This window comes from Oncorhynchus gorbuscha, linkage group LG09 (assembly GCF_021184085.1).
Source record: "Oncorhynchus gorbuscha isolate QuinsamMale2020 ecotype Even-year linkage group LG09, OgorEven_v1.0, whole genome shotgun sequence".
Lineage (NCBI taxonomy): Eukaryota > Metazoa > Chordata > Actinopteri > Salmoniformes > Salmonidae > Oncorhynchus > Oncorhynchus gorbuscha.
In genome coordinates, this window is record NC_060181.1 from 74,866,997 (window position 1) to 74,890,439 (window position 23,443).

Consider the following 23,443-nt stretch of genomic DNA (forward strand, 5'->3'; position numbering starts at 1 on the left):
TTGGTGGCTGCTTTTCCTTCACTCTGCGGTCTAACTCATCCCAAACCATCTCAATTGGGTTGAGGTCTGGTGATTGTGGAGGCCAGGTAATCTGATGCAGTACTCCATCACTCTCCTTCTTGGTCAAATTGCACTTAGACATCCTGTAGGCGTGTGTTGGGTCATTGTCCTGTTAAAAAACAAATGATCGTCCCACTAAGCGCAAACCAGATGGGATGGTGTATCTCTGCAGAATGCTGTGGTAGGCATGCTGGTTAAGTGTACCTTGAATTCTAAATAAATCAGTGTCACCAGCAAAGCGCCATCACACCACCTCCATGCTTCATGGTGGGAACCACACATGTAGAGATCATCCCTTCACCTACTCTGTATCTCAGAAAAATCTCAAATTTGGACTCGTCAGACCAAAGGACAGATTTCCTCTGGTCTAATGTCCATTTCTCATGTTTCTTGGCCCAAGCAATTCTCTTCTTATTGGTGTCCTCTTAGTAGTGATTTCTTTGCAGCAATTTGGCCATGAAGACCTGATTCACGGAGTCTCCTCTGAACAGTTGTTGAGATGTGCCTGTTACTTGAACTCTGGGCTGCAATCTGAGGTGCAGTTAACTCTACTGTTTTCCTTTGCTGTGGTGGTTTCATCATAGCTCTTGATGGTTTTTGCAACTGCACTTGAAGAAACTTTAAAAGTTCTTGACATTTTCTGTGTTGACTGACCTTCATGTCTTAACCTTTCTAGCGCAGTTCCGCTAGCGGAACCCCTCGACAACATTCCGCTGAAAATATATTTTTTTGAAATATGTAACTTTCACACATTAACAAGTCCAATACAGCAAATGAAAGAAACTTCTTGTTAATCTACCCATTGTGTTCGATTTATTTAAAAAAATGCTTTACAGCAAAAGCAAAACATATGATTATGTTAGATCACCATAAAAAAAAACACAGCCATTTTTCCAGCCAAAGATAGGAGTCACAAAAAGCAGAAATATAGATAAAATGAATCACTAACCTTTGATCTTCATCAGATGACACTCATAGGACATCATGTTACACAATACATGTATGTTTTGTTCGATAATATGCATATTTATGTCCAAAAATATCATTTTACATTGGCGTGTTTCGTGCAGTAATGTTTTGATTCCAAAACATCAGGTGATTTTGCAGAAATACTCATAAACATAAATAAATAAAATTAATAAAAGATACAAGTGTTATTCACATAATTAATGCAACTGCGGTGTCAGATTTTTAAAAAACCTTACGGAAAAAGCATAATCTGAGAACGGTGCTCAGAACCCAATCCAGCCAGAGGAATATCAGCCATTTTGGAGTCAACAGAAGTTAGAAATAACACTATAAATATTCACTTACCTTTGATGAGCTTCATCAGAAGGCACTCCCAGGAATCCCAGTTCGACAATAAATGAATGATTTGTTCCATAAAGTCCATCATTTATGTCCAAATAGCCACTTGTTGTTAGCGTGTTCAGCCCAGTAATCCATCTTCGTCCAGACAAAAACTCGAAAAGTTCCATTACAGGTCTTAGAAACAAGTCAAACGATGTATGGAATCAATCTTTGGGATGTTTTTAACATAAAACATCAATAATGTTCCAACCGGAGAATTCCTATGTCGGAAGAAAAGCACTGGAATGAGAGCTAACTCTGTCGGGAGCGCGCGTCACGAGCGTCACTGACTCAAACAGGTTTCATGAGTCCCTCCTTTATAGTAGAATCCTCATTCAATTTTCTAAAGACGGTTGACATCTAGTGGAAGCTGTAGGAAGTGCAACTTGACTCCATAGACACTGTATTCGGTAGGCCAAGCTTTGAAAAACTACAAACCTCAGATTTCCCACTTCCTGGTTGGATTTTTCTCAGGTTTTCCTGCCATATGAGTTCTGTTATACTCACAGACATCATTCAAACATTTTTAGAAACTTCAGAGTGTTTTCTATCCAAAACTAATAACAATATGCATATATTAGCAGTAGGAGGCTGTTCACTCTGGGCACGCTATTCATCCAAAAGTGAAAATGCTGCCCCCTATCCCAAAAAGGTTAAAGTAATGATGGACTGTCATTTTTCTTTGCTTATTTGAGCTGTTCTTGCCATAATATGGACTTGGTCTTTTACCAAATAGTGCTATGTTCTGTATGCCATCTCTACCTTGTCACAACACAACTGATTGGCTCAAATGCATTAAGAAGGAAAGAAATTCCTCAAGTGAACTTTAACAAAGCACATCTGTTAATTGAAATGCATTCCAGGTGACTGCCTCATGAAGCTGGTTGAGAGAATGCCAAGAATATGCAAAGCTGTCATCAAGCCAAAGCGTGGCTACTTTGAAGAATCTCAAATATATCAAATTGATTTTGATTTGTTTAACACTTTTGGTTGCTACATGATTCCATGTGTTATTTCATAGTGTTGATGTCTTCACTATTATTCTACAATGTAGAAAATAGTAAAAATAAAGACAAACCCTTGAATGAGTAGGTGTCAACATTTTTGACTGGTACTGTAGTTTCCAAACTGATTCATTGGACCTTCCTTAGACTGTGTGCAAAGGTCTGAGAAATTCTGTGTTTTCACCCTGTTGACCAGAACCAGGTGTACAGATTTCTGGGATAGTGTGGCTGCTTGTTTTCTCACCAGTGTTTGCCACGTTGTCTTGCCTTGTGTCTGCTAGTGTTCAGTCTGGCTCTGCAGCTTTGTGGTTACATTGTTTGTGACTGACAGACATGCAGACATATGTGTGGTTAGTGTGTGTGACAGGCAGATAAACAGAAAGGCAACAACTAAAACTCAGCCCCTCTACCCACGGTGGCCAAGATAGAAGTGGTGCAGAGTGTTTTATATTCTGCATATACAACAACACATCAGACCACATTCAGACATGCAGACATAACAGGGCTGTCCCAGTAGAGCCCCTCTCTCTGTAAGACACATACAGAAGAATAGAAAACACCTGTGTGAATTCCTGTGAGTTTCCATATCCAGATACACTCAGATGATTAGAAGGCTTTGGTCTGATGCACTCCCGGACATGGCAGGCACTGACAGTCTGCAGACTCTGTTTACCAGTGGCAAGTGTTTGAGTTGTTTTATTCCTCAAAGAGCTGATTGTCCCTTTGCAGTAAGAATCAACAAGGCAGCCAGCAAACTGAGTCTTTTCTCTCTCCTTCACAGCAGCAGTGCTGGCTGAAGGCGGTGTGTGTTCTGAGACCCAGCCCCAGCCAGGCCATTGTTGGTGTGTTGGTGGGCCTTCTGGGGCGTTACGTTGCGGGGGTCCGCTATGCCCTGGAGCTCCAGGCCCTCCACAAGGGCACGGCTGAGTACTGCCAGCCCGAGGACTATAACACCAACCAGTCTGTGTCGTCCATCGAAGACGACTTTGTCACCGCTCTGGAACACCAGGAGGAGGAAGACGACAACTGTAGGTTCATCACAACTATGTAGCGGGATGTTCAATAGAGGTTGATGTGTTCATTTACTGTTGCATAATCTGAAGTGTTTTTTTAATTAAGACATCCTCGTTTACCACTGCCCTCTATCCCTCTTGTCTCTTTCCCTAGCCAATGGCTCTTATCTCCATGGAAACCAGCGTGATGTGGCCTCCCAGACTGTCCCCGCCCACAAGAGAAACAAGGATCTATCAGGTTCCAGGATCATAATCAGCTCTGCCCCAAGGAAGTCCTTAACCAAACGTGGGTCTCCCCCAGAGGTGTCCATTACCGTACAGCACTCCAGAGGAGCAGAGTCCCAGTGGACACTCTACAGCCCAAGAGCCCAGCTCCCCTCCCCCACACGACCTGTCAGCGAATCAGAGGAATCGGATGGCTCAAGCCCTAGTCCAATCATCTTTCTAGATGAGGTTGGCTACCAGAAGAGTCTCAAAGCGACACTGGACATCCCTCAGATCCCTGGGGGACCAACAGACCGGGTGGAGGACTCTGACTCTGAAGTCAGCGAGTTCTTCGACAGCTTTGACCAGTTTGATGATCTAGACGAACTGAGCTCAGAGAGCTGTACACTCACTCTGCCTCTAGACCCGACATCTTCCATTTCTCCCACCGGCCTAGACCAGAAGAAGAAGTACTCTGAGGCTGGTACTGGCAAGTCGGGGTCCAAGAAAGTGTCCCGAAGCTGTTCCACTATGAACCCCCACCGGTTCGACCAGCGCACCCTACCGGCCAATGTGAAGAAACCCACCCCGCTCAGAAGCCCCCTTCCCCCTGGCGCTCCCTTCGGATCCCCTGACTCCCCCCGGCCAGCCCGGACCTCCTGTGAGGAGAGTGGAGGTCTTCTCTTCAGCCCTGTCAGCTCCTCAGCCTTCAGCCCTTTGGGAGACGGAGGAGCTCTGGATTTCTTCTGGAAGACCGAGGGAGAGGTAGGAGACATGTCAGAGCTACGGAAACCCCAGGACCTTTGTACCCTCTACAAAACCTACTCAGACTTTGCCAGCAGTTTGTCCAAGGAGATCCTGGGCTCTGTGTGTGGATACCAGTCTCCCGTGGACCTCAACGACAATAAGAACCTGAGCTGTGTCTGTCACAAGGAGTTCCAGAACCAGTCTGGACACGTCATGAAGCTGTCTGAGATCCAGGAGACGGTGACTGTCTCCAAGCTGCAGCAGAAGCCCCAGTCTCTGAAGGACGGCATCCAGAGGTTTGCTACAGACTTGGTAGAGATGAGTCTGGGCAGCGCTCTGAGAGACCTGCAGAAGGGAGTGTCCTCTTGCACTACCACCCTCTGCCACCTGGCTGCCAGACTCACCTCGTCTGTCTTCCAGATGGCCTTCCAGGAGATCGGCATGCGCCGCGCCTACGTCCTGAAGGAACGGGCCGTCAACGGACTGGCTGGGTTCCTGGTGGGAGAGGCGGTGTCAGGGGCTCTGAAAGACTTCCTGATGGTGAAGAAGCAGATGTTCAACAGCACGGTGACGCAGTTTGCCGCTGACCTGGCAGAGGAGCTGGTGTTTGAGGGGATGATGGAAGTGTGTCAGTTCTCCCATCCCTCCACCCCCCTCACCCCCAGCGATTGGTCCTTCGGGGTGGGGGAGGACGACGATGAGGAAGTGGTGTCTTCCTATGCCTCGGACCTCTCTGAATCTGTCCTCCAGGAGGCCTTCATAGAACTGTCCCAGGCTGATGTTGCCTTCAGTACCCAGGCAGCCATCAGTGTCTCTGTGAACAACATCTGCTACGTCAGCGCTGTCGACACACACACCACCTGCAGTACCGCCGCAGGCCACCAGGCTTTCCATGTTAACCCAGCCGAGGAAGGCCCAGGTCCATCAGGCGAAGGTGGCTGTACGGTGAAGAAGGCGCTGTTCTGTGTGTCTGGAATGGCCAGCTGTGTACCGGTCCCCCAGGCAGGCCAGGCCATCTCCCACCTCCACGACTCAGAGGAGATCTGCCAGTGTAAGACCAGCCACAAGAGGAGCTGCAGCTCAGAGAACAGAGTGGTAACCACAACCTCCTCTGATGCTACTGCTGCCACACAAACTGACCTGCTGTCAAAGACCCGCTTTCATAACTTCTCTGGCAACATGGTGGATATGATAGTGAGTGAAGCATGTGAACTGATGACTGCCACAAAGATGAAGAAGAAGGTGGAGGACTGTGCCGACTTCCTTTCTAAGACCATAGTGGGTCGGGGACCTCCATCCGGACAGGAGGGTAGTGTCACTGACCAGACCTCCCTCTACTCTCTCCACCCTCCCTTTCAGACCCCAGGAGGAGTGAACTCTGAGTCAGGCTCCAAGACTGGCAGAGCAGTCGCTGAGACCCTGCAAGTGATGATGAACACTCTAGAGGTGCCAGGGTTGGAGATTGGAGGCTGGGGAGGCAGGAAGATGACCATCTGCGAGGAGATGGTTCCCAGTCCTGGTCACAAGTCCAACAGAACCCCTGGTACACCCCCCTCGACCCCCCAGCAGCCCAGTGAGGTGTCCCAGGAGAAGCAGATCAAGCAGTTCTCCAAGAAGCTGAAAGAGAAGCTGGCCAAGGAGTTCTCTCCCGCCACCCCTCCTCCCACCCCACACTACCAGCCAGGGCCCGAGCCCAAAGAATACACCTCTGAGACAGACAAGGCTGACTTCATGCTCAAACTGATGAGGTCTCTGTCTGAGGAGGCAGATGGGAACGAGGAGGAGGAAGAAGAGGGTGGAGTAGAAGGGGTTAACTCTGTAACTGAGACAGGAAGCCGCATGCAGCCAGAGCTCAACTTCTTGGATGGAGGACACAAGATGGCCGACAAGGGAGCCCTCCATTACGCAGAGCGCCTGGCGTGCCACATCGTCTCCATGGCGACAGAGATAGACACCCTGGGAGGAGTGGAGGATGGAGGTAGAAGGACGGTGGAGGGCAGGGAGGAGAGGAGAGACAGCATGGCCCAGTTCTCAGCGCAGACCCTAAACACGCTGTGGATATACGCTGGCGAGGTGGCGGGAGAGGTGATCAGCGACGTGAAGAGGATAATGTGGTCAGGACAGTGTCGCCACAGTGCGCTCACACAAGGCAGCCAGGAGCAGTCGGGGGAATGCCCTCACCACCACCAACCCCAGCCCAGTGAACACAGCAGGGACTGCAGGGTGGGTCGTCTGGCTGAACTGTGGTCCAGTGACCTCCTCTCGTCTGTCCTCCACCCATCCACCTCTACCCCCAGCTCTGGTCTATCCTCTGACTACCCCAGCTGTGAGAGTGTGACAGATGAGTACGCTGGCTACCTCATCAGGGTGCTAAAGAAAGAAGGAGGCAGCAGGGAGCTGGTCCTGGATCAGTATGCCAGCCGCCTGGCCTATCGCTCCATCAAACTGGGCCTGGCCCATGCTGCCCGCAACATGAAGAAGAGACCCTCCAGGCACCACTCCTCCAGGAGGCTCCAGCAGAATGGCTGCAGGGGACCCAATGCCGAGCCATTCGTACCCAGGGACGAAGCAGGGAGAGTGGGATCTCCTTCCAGAGACTTTGATGATGGGAGCCAGAGGGAGTACATGGAGCTGGTGAACTTCGCAGAGTCGTTGGCGTGCAACATCACCTGTGACGTCACACGCCATCTCTGTGTGCCGTCGGTCCGACTACCCAAGTCCCGGACTGACTCGTGTCTGTATAAGAAGTCCAAGCTGGAGGACATGGCAGAGCGCCTGATCAGGAACTCCTTCTCATGCCCCCTGCTGTACAAGGAGGGGAATAGCAGGCAGTACCACAGCACAGCCTGCCTGGACAACGGTGGCTACAGCAGTGGAGTCATGGAGGTTAGTTTGGTTTATTTCATATTTATATTTTAGTAGGCAAAGATACTGTTAACATGGAGACATTGAATGAAGAAGTCTGATTCATTGTAGCATCACATCAGCTTGCTCTAATTCCCAGCGTTTGTCTCTGCAGGTCCTGGAACACTATGCCAGGAACATAGTGGACGACACGTTGGAGATGGGCCTGGCCTCGGCAGGAAACCCAGCCCTGCAGGGTCCATACAGACACCTCCACTCTGAGAGGCGAGCAGTGGGCTCTGCACTAGGGGAAACAACCTGCCGATACTGCCAGGTCAGGAAGTCTCTTTTTTCCTATGGATTACTTATGAGGATCTAGCACCCACCAATTTTTGTTTTTTGGTACAGTCTTTGAGTATGCATGTTTTTTTGCTATTCCAGGTCAGGGAGTGTCTGTTCTGCTCACGGCCCAACAGGCAGCACCTCCTCGGGGGAGGAGCAGGCCAGAGGAGGAGGCTGGAAGGGGATGTGGGGGTGTGCGGCCTGGAGATCCCTGAGATCCACATCAATCTGGACCGCAGGGCCGTGTTCGCAGAGGAGATGGTCACTACGGCGATGGAGGGGGCCAAGCGCGAGCTGAGCAACACCAGCCTGAACGCCGACAGCGGGATCGGACACGACGGGTACAGCTTCGCCGAGAGCCTGACCGCCGAGATCATGACATCAGCACTATCCAACACACGCCAGACCACCAACCTCAGGTACACTGTGACAACACCAGTATTGAAACCTTCCATAACTACCTTCCGGTGCATTATAACATTGGCTGAAATAGTACTCACACACAACTACTTCATGTTTCTAAATGATTTCTTAATTCAGACAAAGGGTACTGCAATGGGATCCCCCGTGGCTCCTAACTGTGCTAATGTGTATGTGGGTTACATGGAGAAACAGTCAATTCTCAATCTTCTCAAAAATGTTTTCTTGCCTAACATTATTATGTGGAAACGGTACACTGATGATATTTTTGTTATATGGAGGGGTGATGCTAAACAGCTCCAGGCATTCCATGCTTTTACCAACTCTTATTCTGAGCACCTGAGATTTATTATGCAATCTGAGACACGTCAAATCACTTTCTTGATCTTCTGATCTTGTGTGAGGATAATGTTCTATACACTGATCTTTACAGGAAACCTACTGATCCTAACAGGGTTGATAGCTGTCACCCGCTTCCCTTGAAAAACAGTTTGCCCGACAGCCAATTCTGTCCAATCAAAATAATTTGCGAAAAACTATCAGATTTCGACAGAAATATGACTGAGATGCAAAGAGAATTCAAGGAGAAGGGGTACAAAAATGGTCAGATTATTACTGTCATTGAGAGAAATCCAAAACAAATCGAGACATGATCTCTCAAGGACAGTCTCGCAAGAAGAAGCATTCTTGTGTTCTTACTACCTGCTATTCAAAGTGTTCTGAACAAATTAAGGGAATCATTCAAACGTTGGCACATTCTAAGATCCGATGACCGTATCGGTAATGTATTTTCAAACCCTCCCTTGATCGTATTCTCACGGGACAGAAATCTCAGAGAGCAATTGGTACACTCTGATTTACCACAATACCCCTGCACAAGGTCTATTTGCGCCTCTCCTGGATGGAAACTACAAGTGTAATGGCTGTGCTCAATGCAAAGGCACTTACAAATGTAGATCCTTCAAACACCCTCAAACAGGGAAAGCGATCCATTCCAAAGGCGTTATCACATGCTCCACTAAGGCAGTTATTTATCTGATACCGTGGCAAGGAAAAAGTATGTGAACCCTTTGGAATGACCTGGATTTCTGCATAAATTAGTCATACAATTTGATCTGATCTTCAGCTATTCACAACAATAGACAAACACAGTGTTTAAACTAATAACAAACATTATTGTATTTTTCTTGTCTATTGAATATACAATTTAAACATTCACAGTGTAGGTTGTAAAAAGTATGTGAACCCCTAGGCTAATGACTTCTCCAAATGCTAATTGGAGTCAGGAGTCAGCTAACATCAAATCAAAGTTAATTTGTCATGTGTGCTGAATACAACAGGTGTCGTACAGTGAAATGCTTACTTACAGGCTCTAACCAATAGTGCAAAAAAAGGTGTTAGGTGAACAATAGGTAAGTAAAGAAATAAAACAACAGTAAAAAGACAGGCTGTAACAGTAGCGAGGCTATAAAAGTAGCGAGGCTACATACAGACACCGGTTAGTCCGGCTGATTGAGGTAGTATGTACATGAATGTATAGTTAAAGTGACTATGCATATATGATGAGCAGAGAGTAGCAGTAGCGTAAAGAGGGGTTGGCTGGTGGGACCCAATGCAGATAGCCTAGTTAGCAACCAGCGGGAGCACTGGTTGGTCTGCCCAATTGAGGTAATATGTACATGAATGTATAGATAAAGTGACTATGCATATATGATAAATAGAGAGTAGCAGCAGCATAAAAGAGGGGTTGGGGGGGAACACGATGCAAATACTCTGGGTAACCATTTGGTTACCTGTTCAGGAGTCTTATGGCTTGGGGGTAAAAAAAAACCTGGAGTCCAATCAAATGAGACGAGATTGGAGATGTTGGTTAGGGCTGCCTTGCCCTATAAAAAAAACCTCACAATTTGAGTTTGCTATTCACAAGAAGCATTGCCTGATGTTTGTTTATTTATTTATTTCACCTTTATTTAACCAGGTAGGCCAGTTGAGAACAAGTTCTCATTTACAACTGCGACCTGGCCAAGATAAAGCAAAGCAGTGCGATAAGAACAGCAGAGTTACACATAAACAAACCTACAGTCAATAACACAATATAAAAAACTATATACAGTGTGTAAATGTAGTAAGATTAGGGAGGTAAAGGCAATAAATAGGCCATAGTGGCGAAATAATTACAATTTAGCATTAACACTGGAGTGATAGATGTGCAGAAGATGATGATGTGAACCATACCTCGAACAGAAGAGATCTCAGAAGACCTGAGATTAAGAATTGTTGACTTAGATAAAGCTGGAAAGGGTTACAAAAGGATCTCTAAAAGCCTTGATGTTCATCAGGCCACGGTAGGACAACTTGTCTATAAATGGAGAAAGTTCAGCACTGTTGCTACTCTCCCTAGGAGTGGCCGTCCTGCAAAGATGACTGCAAGAGCACAGCGCAAAATGCTCATTGAGTTTAAGAAGAATCCTAGTGTCAGCTAAAGACTTACAGAAATCCCTGGTACATGCTGGTACATGCTAACATCTCTGTTGACGAGTCTATGATACGTAAAACACTAAACAAGAATGGTGTTCATGGGAGGACACCACAGAAGAAGCCACTGCTGCCCAAAGAAAACACTGCTGCACGTCTGAAGTTTGCAAAAGTGCACCTGGATGTTCCCAGCACTTCTGGCAAAATATTCTGTGGACAGATGAAACTACAGTTGAGTTGTTTGAAAGGAAAACAACACTGTGTGTGGAGAGGAAAAAATGGCACAGCACACCAACATCAGAACCTCAACCGCCTTCTGTGGCCCAGTCAGTGTCCTGACCTCAACTGCCTTCTGCCTTCTGTGGCCCAGTCAGTGTCCTGACCTCAACCGCCTTCTGCCTTCTGTGGCCCAGTCAGTGTCCTGACCTCAACCGCCTTCTGCCTTCTGTGGCCCAGTCAGTGTCCTGACCTCAACCGCCTTCTGCCTTCTGTGGCCCAGTCAGTGTCCTGACCTCAACCGCCTTCTGCCTTCTGTTGCCCAGTCAGTGTCCTGACCTCAACCCGATTGAGACGCTGTGGCCCAGTCAGTGTCCTGACCTCAACTGCCTTCTGTGGCCCAGTCAGTGTCCTGACCTCAACCGCCTTCTGCATTCTGTGGCCCAGTCAGTGTCCTGACCTCAACCGCCTTCTGCATTCTGTGGCCCAGTCAGTGTCCTGACCTCAACCGCCTTCTGCATTCTGTGGCCCAGTCAGTGTCCTGACCTCAACCCCATTTGAAAATGCTGTGGCATGACCTCGAGCGGTTCACACCAGACATCCTAATGATATTGCTGAACTGAAATTGTGTAAAGAGGAATGGTCCAAAATTCCTCCTGACCGTTGTGCAGATCTGATCCACAACTACAGAAAACATTTGGTTGAGGTTGTTGCTGCCAAAGGAGGGTGAACCAGTTATTAAATCCAATCACATACTTTTCCCACCCTGCACTGTGAATGTTTATGCTGTGTGTTCAATAAAGACATGGAAACGTATAATTGTTTGTGTGTTATTAGTTTAAGCAGCGTGTTTGTCTTTTGTTGTGATTTAGATGATCAGAACAAATGTTAGGACTAATTCATGCAGAAATCCAGGTCATTCTAAAGGGTCACATACTTTTTGTTGCCTCTGTACGTGTCCTTGTGGTAAACATGATTTGGGTACAACGAATCGCGAATTGAATGTATGAATCTCGGTGCATCGTAGCTCCATTAGGTGCAAAAACTCGACGTACCCTGTTGCGGCCCACTTTTTGGAAGCAAACCTTCGCTATTTCGGCACCGAACACATCACCCTGTGTGAGGGGGTGACCTTGACAATGTATTGTTAAAACGAGAGGCTGCCTGGATCTTTAATTTACAGACTCTTGCTCCCTTCACTCTCAACGTAGACTTTGATCTGAAGCCATTCTTGTGATTACTGTGATTCTACTATCCATTGTAAATATTTATAGGCCTGTGTAGCCAAATGGTCTCTATGATCGTATGTTATTCATTCATGCTTTTTATATGTTCTATTTATATAGAAATCAACCAATGGAATCAAGCCAAATCGATCCATGATTACAGACACCTGTGTGTTTCCTTTGACACTATATAAACTAGTGACACGCAGTGTTTGTCATTATACCCTGATGAAGACAGATTGTCTGTCAACGTTGGTTATTAGGTTAAATGATTGCATCTGAGCTCCTAGAGTGTGTGGCTCTCCTTTTTTCCAGTTTTTAAGACACAACACCACCACTCTGTGACCAGCGCTAATGTTGCAGAGTACAACAACATGCGGAGACAATTCCTGTAACTTTACATGACTGTTCACATGGGTTTCCTTATGGGTTAACTGCAATGGTTAGTAATAGGTAAGGCAAGTTCTTGTGACGCACCATATTGGGCAATTCATTGTAGAGTGAGTCCAAACCATTTGTATTTCCGTATTTGACCAGATTACACAAACATAGTAAAGGAGCCAAGAAGAGGTTCACCATCTTGATAACTAACTATTCTCTGAGTCCCTATGTTGATACTGTTACGAATGTGTGTTTCTGTGTATAAAACTGATTTATTAATGTGTCTGGTTCCCTCCCCTGTCCCTGTGGTAGTTTCCCAGGCAGGGAGGCCACAGAGTCCTCTGTGTCCCAGCAGCTCAGTCTGAGTGTAGGAGATGACAGCCTGGGCAGCTGGTCCCGCCTCAGCTTCGAGGACGAACACCCTGACGAGACCAGCAGCTTCCTGCACCTCAGCGACAGGTAGGGAACACACAGAACATCATGTAGTCTCAAACTATTCTGCTCTATTCTTTTAGTTTCTCTGAAGGCTAAATTAAATGTCTCTAGTCTAGATTAGCTGACTAATGATTCGCCTCTTGAAACACTTCTCTATTGTCTTTGAGCACTGTTGTCTCTCTCACACCAGCGAATGACTCTAACCCATGTTCAATGTCCACAGATGGATATATATGAGTAGTAGAGCTTTAGACTATGGTCGTGGCATTCAGCCTAGACTTAAATGAATGCTGAAACTAACGAATGCAAGTCCGTCATCACCGTTTTGGCTCCACTGCCAATGAGAAATGGATGTATTTTTTTCAGTTGAGAGGTCAAATGGTGTTTCCCATGTTGTTTTAAGGTGGCTGTGGTGATTTAGTGATTAGCTGTTTTGATCCTGTGCGACTGAGTTGAGATCGGTACAAGACAGGTTCCTCCATGTTGCCTGTCAGGCTGACGTTAGCAGGCCTCTGGAGGACATGAAGTCACTAGGTCACTGACAGCAGAATGTATCATTTGGGAACCTCTAGAATAGTTCTATTACACTCTAACCAGGTCTAAATCGGTGCCTGGTTAGAGGAGAACGATTAAGAAAACACAATGGAACTGGCTATGAGGTCCAGATTTGAGTTTGAGGGATCTAGTACCTTCCCCTGCCATGAAACGATTAACTTTGATTTGAGCAAATATAGTCTCTCCTCGTATCAATGTTATAGATTTTAAATGGCTGTTAAATGCCGAGTTCTGCTGAGATTGTTTGAGTAACTGCATAAGGATAATGTCAAGCTTTAAGAGAACTGGCTTTTCCTTTCTGATAGACACACACACACACACACACACACACACACACACACACACACACACACACACACACACACACACACACACACACACACACACACACACACACACACACACACACACACACACACACACACTGGTCTGTTGGTGTGAATCTGGTGTAATGCTCTGAGAGTGACATGGTCTCACCAGTCTAGTCTCAGGGTAGGAGTAGAGTTCTTGACATTCCAAGTCTCAGCCTGCTATCTCTATTTTACAGACCCAGTACACATGTACACTTCTCTCCCCAGATAGTGAAAAGGAGACTGTGAGGAGATCAGCTAGTTACTTTGGCCAACAGCCGAGTGAAAGTATCATAATATTTTCTAAAGGTTGTGTCTGTAGCAGCCTGTCTCTTTCTCTGCCCCAGGCCCTTTCCACAGGAACAAAGTCCATCCATGTGTAATTCATTAGCCTCTCTCCCTTCAAAAGACATATCCAACCATCTCCCATTTGTCAACAAAATAACCCAGGAAAGGAACGGCTCCATTTGGAAAGTATTCAAACTTTGAACGACCTTTCAGCATACCACTCTCACAAACCACAGCTCAAGAGACACTTCTATCTTAGCTGGGTCATTAATGAGCTAATTGACATAGATGGAGTTATTTTTAGATTTCCACATCATTCTCTACATACCAGAGCAGGTACCAGCCAGCCTGGTAATGGGGACTAATTACAGTGGTAGATGTTGTGTTGTGATGTCCTGGTGGAGAATGCAGTGATCTCACATAATTAGTAGTCATCAGTTGTTGCTTTGATTGAAAGTTCTTTCAGGACCAAGCCTCACATCTTATATGGACAACATTAATAATGGATGACTTGTTTTTGCCAGGTAAGAGAGACCTTTGTGTTTTCAACACCTCAGACTGTGTGTTTGTTTGTGCCCAGTGTTAGCTGCCAGGGTTGAGCAATGGTCTTGTCTCTTGCAGCAATGGGAACAGCAGTAGTTGGAGCAGCCTGGGGTTAGAGGGAGAGGTGTATGAAGACCGCCTGTCCTTCTCTCCCTCTGACAGGTCGGTCCGTACATACAGCTAACCGTGCTAATTCTAACCGCTAAGTCTCTTTATAGCTCCAGATCTAAGGTCAGATCCTATCCCCATATCCTAACCCTTACCGTTACATCATCTGACCCGGTCTCAGTAGTTAGGGCCAACTTCTGCTTATGCCCCCTAATCACTGCATGATGTCAGAGCTGTGATCAGCAAAGCTGTAGAATGTGACTGTGTGTCTGTGTATGAGACAACAGCTTCTACCCTCTACAGATCCCTCTAGATAACCATGGAGGACAGAGCATGTCTTTGTCACAGTGTGTCCCCACTTTGTCGGCACACTAGTGGAATTAGCCTAGGCAATGTAATCTGTGTGTGTACAGTGGCAAGAAAAAGTATGTGAACCCTTTGGAATTACCTGGATTTCTGCATAAACTGGTCATCAAATTTGATCTGATCTTCATTTAAGTCACAACAATAGTCAAACATTATGTGCTTAAACTAATAACAAACAAATTATAATGTTTTTCTTGTCTATATTGAATACATAATTTAAACATTCACAGTGTAGGTTGTAAAAAGTATGTGAACCCCTAGGCTAATGACTTCTCCAAATGCTAATTGGAGTCAGGAGTCAGCTAACCCGGAGTCCAATCAATGAGACGAGATTGGAGATCTGGTTAGAGCTGCCTTGCCCTATAAAAAACACTCACAAAATCTGAGTTTGCTATTCACAAGAAACATTGCCTGATGTGAACCATGCCTCGGACAGAAGAGATCTCAGAAGACCTGAGATTAAGAATTGTTGACTTAGATAAAGCTGGAAAGGGTTACACAAGTATCTCTAAAAGCCTTGATGTTCATCAGTCCACGGTAGGACAACTTGTCTATAAATGGAGAAAGTTCAGCACTGTTGCTACTCTCCCTAGGAGTGGCCATCCTGCAAAGATGACTGCAAGAGCACAGCGCAGAATGCTCATTGAGGTTATGAAGAATCCTAGAGTGTCAGCTAAAGACTTACAGAAATCCCTGGTACATGCTGGTACATGCTAACATCTCTGTTGACGAGTCTACGATACGTAAAACACTAAACAAGAATGGTGTTCATGGGAGGACACCACAGAAGAAGCCACTGCTGTCCAAAGAAAACACTGCTGCACGTCTGAAGTTTGCAAAAGTGCACCTGGATGTTCCACAGCACTTCTGGCAAAATTCCAAAATTCCTCCTGACCGTTGTGTAGATCTGATCCGCAACTACAGAAAACGTTTGGTTGAGGTTGTTGCTGCCAAAGGAGGGTGAATCAGTTATTAAATCCAAGGGTTCACATACTTTTTCCACCCTGCACTGTGAATGTTTATGCTGTGTGTTCAATAAAGACATGAAAACGTATAATTGTTTGTGTGTTATTAGTTTAAGCAGCGTGTCTGTCTTATTGTTGTGACCTAGATGATCAGATGCAATTTATGCCTAAATCCAGATATTTCCAAAGGGGTCACATATTTTTGCCTTTGTATGTGTGTGTTTACGCGTGTATTTACGCGTGTGTTTACGTGTGTATGCGTGTGTCCTGAAGTAGCTGTGGGAAGGGCTGAAGCTGGTTTCTCTGTTTGTCTGCATGCTGCATGTCTGAGTGAGGCAGGCACCCTGACCAGAGCTCTCCTCAGACTCTCCTCAACTAGTGGAAACTGATGACAACAGACTCAGTTACTCCTCCCACCCTAGTCCTGTGGTAAGGGATATCTAGCCAGTAGACAGTACAATGGGAGAGCCCAACCTACTCCAGGAGGAAAGTCATATCTATATACAGTATAGGCTAGACAATGGGAGAGGTTAATGATCCAAGTGTAATGGAATCTGTTGCCCTGGGATCTGTAAATAAATGTACAACTGTAGATGTATTTTTATAGGTTTGCCACTTAGTACATCACACTGTAAATATTTGCATTATGTATACACTACCAGTCAAACGTTTTAGAACACCTACTACTCGTTCAAGGGTTTTTCTTTGTTTTTTAAAAGTATTTTCTACATTCTAGAATAATAGTGAAGACACCAACACTGAAATAACACATATGGAATCATGTAGCAACCAAAAAAGTGTTAAACATATCAAAATATATTTTATGTCAGATTTTTCAAATAGCCACCTTTTGCTATAACAGCTTTGCACACTCTTGGCATTCTCACAACCAGCTTCATGAGGTAGTCACCTGGAATGCATTTCAATTAACAGGTATGCCTTGTTTAAAAGTTACATTTGTGGAATTTCTTTCTTTCATAATGCATTTGAGCCAATCAGTTGCTGTGACAAGGTAGGGTGATATACAGAAGATTGTCCTATTTGGTAAAAGATCAAGTCCATATTATAACAAGAACAGCTGAAATAAGCAAAGAGAAATGACAGTCCATCATTACTTTAAGACATGATGGTCAGTCAATATGGAAAATTTCAAGAAATTTGGAAATTTCTTCAAGTGCAGTCGCAAAATCCATCAAGAGCTATGATGAAACTGGCTCTCATGAGGACAGTCACAGGAAAGGAAGACCCAGAGTTACCTCTGCTGCAGGGGATACGTACATTAGAGTTACCAGCCTCTGAAATTGCAGCCCAAATAAATGCTTCAGAGTTCAAGTAACAGACACATCTCCACATCAACTGTTCAGAGGAGACTGTGTGAATCAGGCCTTATTGGTTTAATTGCAGCAAATTAACCACTATTAAAGACTACCAATATAAAGAAGATACTTGCTTGGGCCATGAAACACAAGCAATGGACATTAGACCGGTGGAAAATTGTCCTTTGGTCTGGAGTCCAAATTGGAGATTTTTGGTTCTAACCCCATGTCCTTTTGTGGGTGAACGGTTGATCTCTGCATGTGTATTTCCCAAAGCATGGAGGAGGTGGTGTTATGCTGTGGGGGTGCTTGGCTGGCAGCACTGGGGTTCATTTAGAATTCAAGGCACACTTAACCAGCATTGCTACCGCAACAAAACGCCATCCCATCTGGTTTGCGCTTAGTCCCACTATCATTTGTTTTTCAACAGGACAATGGCCCAACACACCTCCAGGCTGTGTAAGGGCTAAGAAGGAGAGTGATGGAGAGCGCTGCATCAGATGACCCGGTGTCCACAATCCCTGTACCTCAACCCAATTGAGATGGTTTGGGATGAGTTGGACCGCAGAGTGAAGGAAAAGCAGCCGACAAGTGCTCAGCATATGTGGGAACTTCAAGAATGTTGGAAAAGCATTCCAGGTGAAGCTAGTTGAGAGAATTCCAAGCATGTGCAAAGCTGTCAAGGAAAAGGGTGGCTATTTGAAGAATCTTAAATATATTTTGATTTTTATAACACTTTTTTGGGTTACAACATGATTCCATATGTGTTATTTCATAGTTTTGATGTCTTCACTATTATTCTACAATGTGAAAATAAAGAAAATCCCATGAATGAGTAGGTGTTCTAAAACTTTTGACCGGTAGTGAATATACAGTAGAGATATGGAAAGTATGATTTTATATGTGCTTAGGCATTACATGTAATCTCCTGCTAATGGTTAAGCATAGTGAAGAGTGAATACTCACTATGGTAGGATTGTAGGACTATGAGAGGAGCTCTGACTGTTTCCACTGTAAGGGTCAGTTGGGGAGAGCTAAAGTCAGGGGACTGGGAGAGATGAGTATGCTGGGAGTTGGTGATGATAAATCAAATTATCGACACCGACCATACCAATCATTTATTGCATGGATTATGCTGATATTGTTCATTACGAGAAGTAACCTGTACTAGAGATGTGAAGTTTGGAAATTAAATACATTTGCTAATATGGGTGATTGTTAACGGGACAATTGATGGCTACAACCATCAAACTCATTACTGTTATTAACTTATTGTTCTATTTATCATTATCGCATTAATTCAGGCAATTTAACGCGATATGGATTTTTGTCAATGTCGCCCAGGTCTAGTTCACTAATGTAATGTCCCAGGTCTAGTTCACTAATGTAATGTCCCAGGTCTAGTTCACTAATGTAATGTCCCAGGTCTAGTTCACTAATGTAATGTCCCAGGTCTAGTTCACTAATGTAATGTCCCAGGTCTAGTTCACTAATGTAATGTCCCAGGTCTAGTTCACTAATGTAATGTCCCAGATCTAGTTCACTAATGTAATGTCCCAGGTCTAGTTCCACTAATGTTGTAGATAGGACTGCAGACAGAAGTAGTGCACTATAACCTATTTGGAATTCAGATTTGCTATATGCCAATTTGCATGTTGGGAGCTGTGGTCTGTCTTGCAGTATCCTCTTGCATGCTGTGTGGCACCAGAGTCTGCCTGCTCCCTCTCCCTCTCAACTATTTGCTCTCTCTCTGCTACCTCTATTTGCTCTCTCTCTGCTTCCTCTATTTGCTCTCTCTCTGCTTCCTCTATTTGCGCTCTCTCTGCTTCCTCTATTTGCTCGCTCTCTTCTTCCTCTATTTGCTCGCTCTCTTCTTCCTCTATTTGCTCCCTCTCCCTCTCAACTATCTGCTCTCTCTCTGCTTCCTCTATTTGCTCTCTCTCTGCTTCCTCTATTTGCTCGCTCTCTTCTTCCTCTATTTGCACGCTCTCTTCTTCCTCTATTTGCACGCTCTCTTCTTCCTCTATTTGCTCGCTCTCTTCTTCCTCTATTTGCTCGCTCTCTTCTTCCTCTATTTGCTCGCTCTCTTCTTCCTCTATTTGCTCGCTCTCTTCTTCCTCTATTTGCTCGCTCTCTTCTTCCTCTATTTGCTCGCTCTCTTCTTCCTCTATTTGCTCGCTCTCTGCTTCCTCTATTTGCTCGCTCTCTGCTTCCTCTATTTGCTCGCTCTCTTCTTCCTCTATTTCGATGCACTCTTCTTCCTCTATTTCGACGCACTCTTCTTCCTCTATTTCGACGCACTCTTCTTCCTCTATTTCGACGCACTCTTCTTCCTCTATTTGCTCGCACTCTTCTTCTTCTATTTGCTCGCTCTCTTCTTCCTCTATTTGCTCGCTCTCTTCTTCCTCTATTTGCTCGCTCTCTTCTTCCTCTATTTGCTCGCTCTCTTCTTCCTCTATTTGCTCGCTCTCTTCTTCCTCTATTTGCTCGCTCTCTTCTTCCTCTATTTGCTCGCTCTCTTCTTCCTCTATTTGCTCGCTCTCTTCTTCCTCTATTTGCTCGCTCTCTTCTTCCTCTATTTGCTCGCTCTCTTCTTCCTCTATTTGCTCGCTCGCTCTCTTCTTACTCTATTTGCTCGCTCGCTCTCTTCTTACTCTATTTGCTCGCTCGCTCTCTTCTTACTCTATTTGCTCGCTCGCTCTCTTCTTACTCTATTTGCTCGCTCGCTCTCTTCTTACTCTATTTGCTCGCTCGCTCTCTTCTTCCTCTATTTGCTCGCTCGCTCTCTTCTTCCTCTATTTGCTCGCTCGCTCTCTTCTTCCTCTATTTGCTCGCTCGCTCTCTTCTTCCTCTATTTGCTCGCTCGCTCTCTACTTCCTCTATTTGCTCGCTCGCTCTCTACTTCCTCTATTTGCTCGCTCGCTCTCTACTTCCTCTATTTGCTCGCTCGCTCTCTACTTCCTCTATTTGCTCGCTCGCTCTCTATTTGCTCTCTACTTCCTCTCTATTTGCTCGCTCGCTCTCTACTTCCTCTATTTGCTCGCTCGCTCTCTACTTCCTCTATTTGCTCGCTCGCTCTCTACTTCCTCTATTTGCTCGCTCGCTCTCTACTTCCTCTATTTGCTCGCTCGCTCTCTACTTCCTCTATTTGCTCGCTCGCTCTCTACTTCCTCTATTTGCTCGCTCGCTCTCTACTTCCTCTATTTGCTCGCTCGCTCTCTACTTCCTCTATTTGCTCGCTCGCTCTCTTCTTCCTCTATTTGCTCGCTCGCTCTCTTCTTCCTCTATCTGCTCGCTCGCTCTCTTCTTCCTCTATCTGCTCGCTCGCTCTCTCCTTCCTCTATCTGCTCGCTCGCTCTCTCCTTCCTCTATCTGCTCGCTCGCTCTCTCCTTCCTCTATCTGCTCGCTCTCTCTCTCCTTCCTATATCTTCTCTCTCTCTCTCCTTCCTATATCTTCTCTCTCTCTCTCCTTCCTATATCTTCTCTCTCTCTCCTTCCTATATCTTCTCTCTCTCTCTCCTTCCTATATCTTCTCTCTCTCTCTCTCCTTCCTATATCTTCTCTCTCTCTCTCTCCTTCCTATATCTTCTCTCTCTCTCTCTCCTTCCTATATCTTCTCTCTCTCTCTCTCCTTCCTATATCTTCTCTCTCTCTCTCTCCTTCCTATATCTTCTCTCTCTCTCTCTCCTTCCTATATCTGCTCTCTCTCTCTCTCCTTCCTATATCTGCTCTCTCTCTCTCTCCTTCCTATATCTGCTCTCTCTCTCTCTCCTTCCTATATCTGCTCTCTCTCTCTCTCCTTCCTATATCTGCTCTCTCTCTCTCTCCTTCCTATATCTGCTCTCTCTCTCTCTCCTTCCTATATCTGCTCTCTCTCTCTCTCCTTCCTATATCTGCTCTCTCTCTCTCTCCTTCCTATATCTGCTCTCTCTCTCTCTCCTTCCTCTATCTGCTCTCTCTCTCTCTCCTTCCTCTATCTGCTCTCTCTCTCTTTCTTCTCCTTCCTCTGTCTGCTCTCTCTCTCTCTCTCTCTCTCTTTCTCCTTCCTCTGTCTGCTCTCTCTCTCTCTCTCCTTCCTATATCTTCTCTCTCTCTCTCTCTCCTTCCTATATCTGCTCTCTCTCTCTCTCCTTCCTATATCTGCTCTCTCTCGCTCTCTCTCCTTCCTCTCTCTCTCTCCTTCCTATATCTGCTTTCTCTCCTTCCTATATCTGCTCTCTCTCTCTCTCTCTCTCCTTCCTCTGTCTGCTCTCTCTCTCTCTTTCTCTCCTTCCTCTGTCTTGCTCTCTCTCTCTCTTTCTCTCCTTCCTCTGTCTTGCTCTCTCTCTCTCTCCTTTCTATATCTGCTCTCTCTCTCTCTTTCTCCTTCCCCTGTCTTCTCTCTCTCTCTCTCCTTCCTATATCTTCTCTCTCTCCTTCCTATATCTTCTCTCTCTCTCTTTCTCCTTCCTCTATCTGCTCTCTCTCTCTCTCTCCTTCCTATATCTTCTCTCTCTCTCTCTCCTTCCTATATCTTCTCTCTCTCTCTCCTTCCTATATCTTCTCTCTCTCTCTCTCCTTCCTATATCTTCTCTCTCTCTCTCTCTCCTTCCTATATCTTCTCTCTCTCTCTCCTTCCTATATCTGCTCTCTCTCTCTCTCTCCTTCCTATATCTGCTCTCTCTCGCTCTCTCTCTCTCTCTCTCTTCCTCTCTCTCTCCTTCCTATATCTGCTCTCTCTCTCTCTCTCCTTCCTCTGTCTGCTCTCTCTCTCTCTTTCTCTCCTTCCTCTGTCTGCTCTCTCTCTCTCTTTCTCTCCTTCCTCTGTCTTGCTCTCTCTCTCTTTCTCTCCTTCCTCTGTCTTGCTCTCTCTCTCTCTCCTTTCTATATCTGCTCTCTCTCTCTCTTTCTCCTTCCCCTGTCTTCTCTCTCTCTCTCTCTCTCTCCTTCCTATATCTGCTCTCTCTCCTTCCTATATCTGCTCTCTCTCTCCTTCCTATATCTGCTCTCTCTCTCCTTCCTATATCTGCTCTCTCTCTCCTTCCTATATCTGCTCTCTCTCCTTCCTCTGTCTGCTCTTTCTCCTTCCTCTGTCTGCTCTCTCTCTCTTTCTCCTTCCTCTGTCTGCTCTCTCTCTCTTTCTCCTTCCTATATCTGCTCTCTCTCTCTCTCCTTCCTATATCTGCTCTCTCTCTCTCCTTCCTATATCTGCTCTCTCTCTCTCCTTCCTATATCTGCTCTCTCTCTCTCCTTCCTATATCTGCTCTCTCTCTCTCTTCCTATATCTGCTCTCTTCTTCCTATATCTATCTCTCCTTCCTATATCTGCTCTCTCTCTTTCTCCTTCCTCTGTCTGCTCTCTCTCTCTTTCTCCTTCCTCTGTCTGCCCTCTCTTTCTTTCTCCTTCCTCTGTCTGCCCTCTCTTTCTTTCTCCTTCCTCTGTCTGCCCTCTCTCTCTCCTTCCTCTGTCTTCTCTCTCCTTCCTCTGTCTGCTCTCTCCTTCCTCTGTCTGCTCTCTCCTTCCTATATCTGCTCTCTCTTCTTCCTATATCTTCTCTCTCTCTATCTCTCCTTCCTATATCTGCTCTCTCTCTCTTTCTCCTTCCTCTGTCTGCCCTCTCTTTCTTTCTCCTTCCTCTGTCTGCCCTCTCTTTCTTTCTCCTTCCTCTGTCTGCCCTCTCTCTCTTTCTCCTTCCTCTGTCTGCCCTCTCTTTCTTTCTCCTTCCTCTGTCTGCCCTCTCTTTCTTTCTCCTTCCTCTGTCTGCCCTCTCTTTCTTTCTCCTTCCTATGTCTGCTCTCTCTCTCTCTCTCCTTCCTCTGTCTGCTCTCTCTCTCTCTCTCCTTCCTCTGTCTGCTCTCTCTCTCTCTCTCTCTCTCTCCTTCCTCTGTCTGCTCTCTCTCTCTCTCTCTCTCTCTCTCTCTCTCTCCTCTCCCTCTGTCTGCTCTCTCTCTCTCTCTCTCTCTCTTCCTTCTGCTCTGTCTCTCTCTCTCTCTCTCTCTCCTTCTCTGTCTCTCTCTCTCTCTCTCTCTCTCTCTCTCCTTCCTCTGTCTGCTCTCTCTCTCTCTCTCTCTCTCTTCCTCTGTCTGCTCTCTCTCTCTCTCTCTCTCTCCTTCCTCTGTCTGCTCTCTCTCTCTCTCTCTCTCTCTCTCTCTCTCCCTCTCTCTCTCTTCCTCTGTCTGCTCTCTCTCTTCTCTCTCTCTCCTTCCTCTGTCTGCTCTCTCTCCTTCCTGTCTGCTTTCTTTCTCTCTCTCTGCT

General features: G+C 45.8%; 1 protein-coding gene across 7 annotated transcripts in view; it reads left to right on the forward strand.

Moving 5' to 3' along the window:
- LOC124044063 (A-kinase anchor protein 11-like) overlaps positions 1-23,443 on the forward strand; it is a 53,709-nt gene that overhangs the window by 15,298 nt on the left and 14,968 nt on the right. For 3 of the 7 annotated variants that reach the window (XR_006840425.1, XM_046363434.1, XM_046363435.1), the window contains exons 6-11: positions 3,196-3,442; positions 3,582-7,264; positions 7,398-7,556; positions 7,664-7,983; positions 12,595-12,741; positions 14,532-14,615. Coding sequence is in view for 4 of the 7 variants with exons in the window: in XM_046363434.1 (XP_046219390.1) it covers positions 3,196-3,442; positions 3,582-7,264; positions 7,398-7,556; positions 7,664-7,983; positions 12,595-12,741; positions 14,532-14,615 (4,640 nt within the window). In the remaining 3 variants the exon portion in view is untranslated. Of the gene's footprint in view, positions 1-3,195; positions 3,443-3,581; positions 7,265-7,397; positions 7,557-7,663; positions 7,984-12,594; positions 12,742-14,367; positions 14,616-23,443 lie in introns of all 7 variants that reach the window. The other 4 variants (XR_006840427.1, XR_006840426.1, XM_046363437.1 and 1 more) reach the window with 4 other exon arrangements.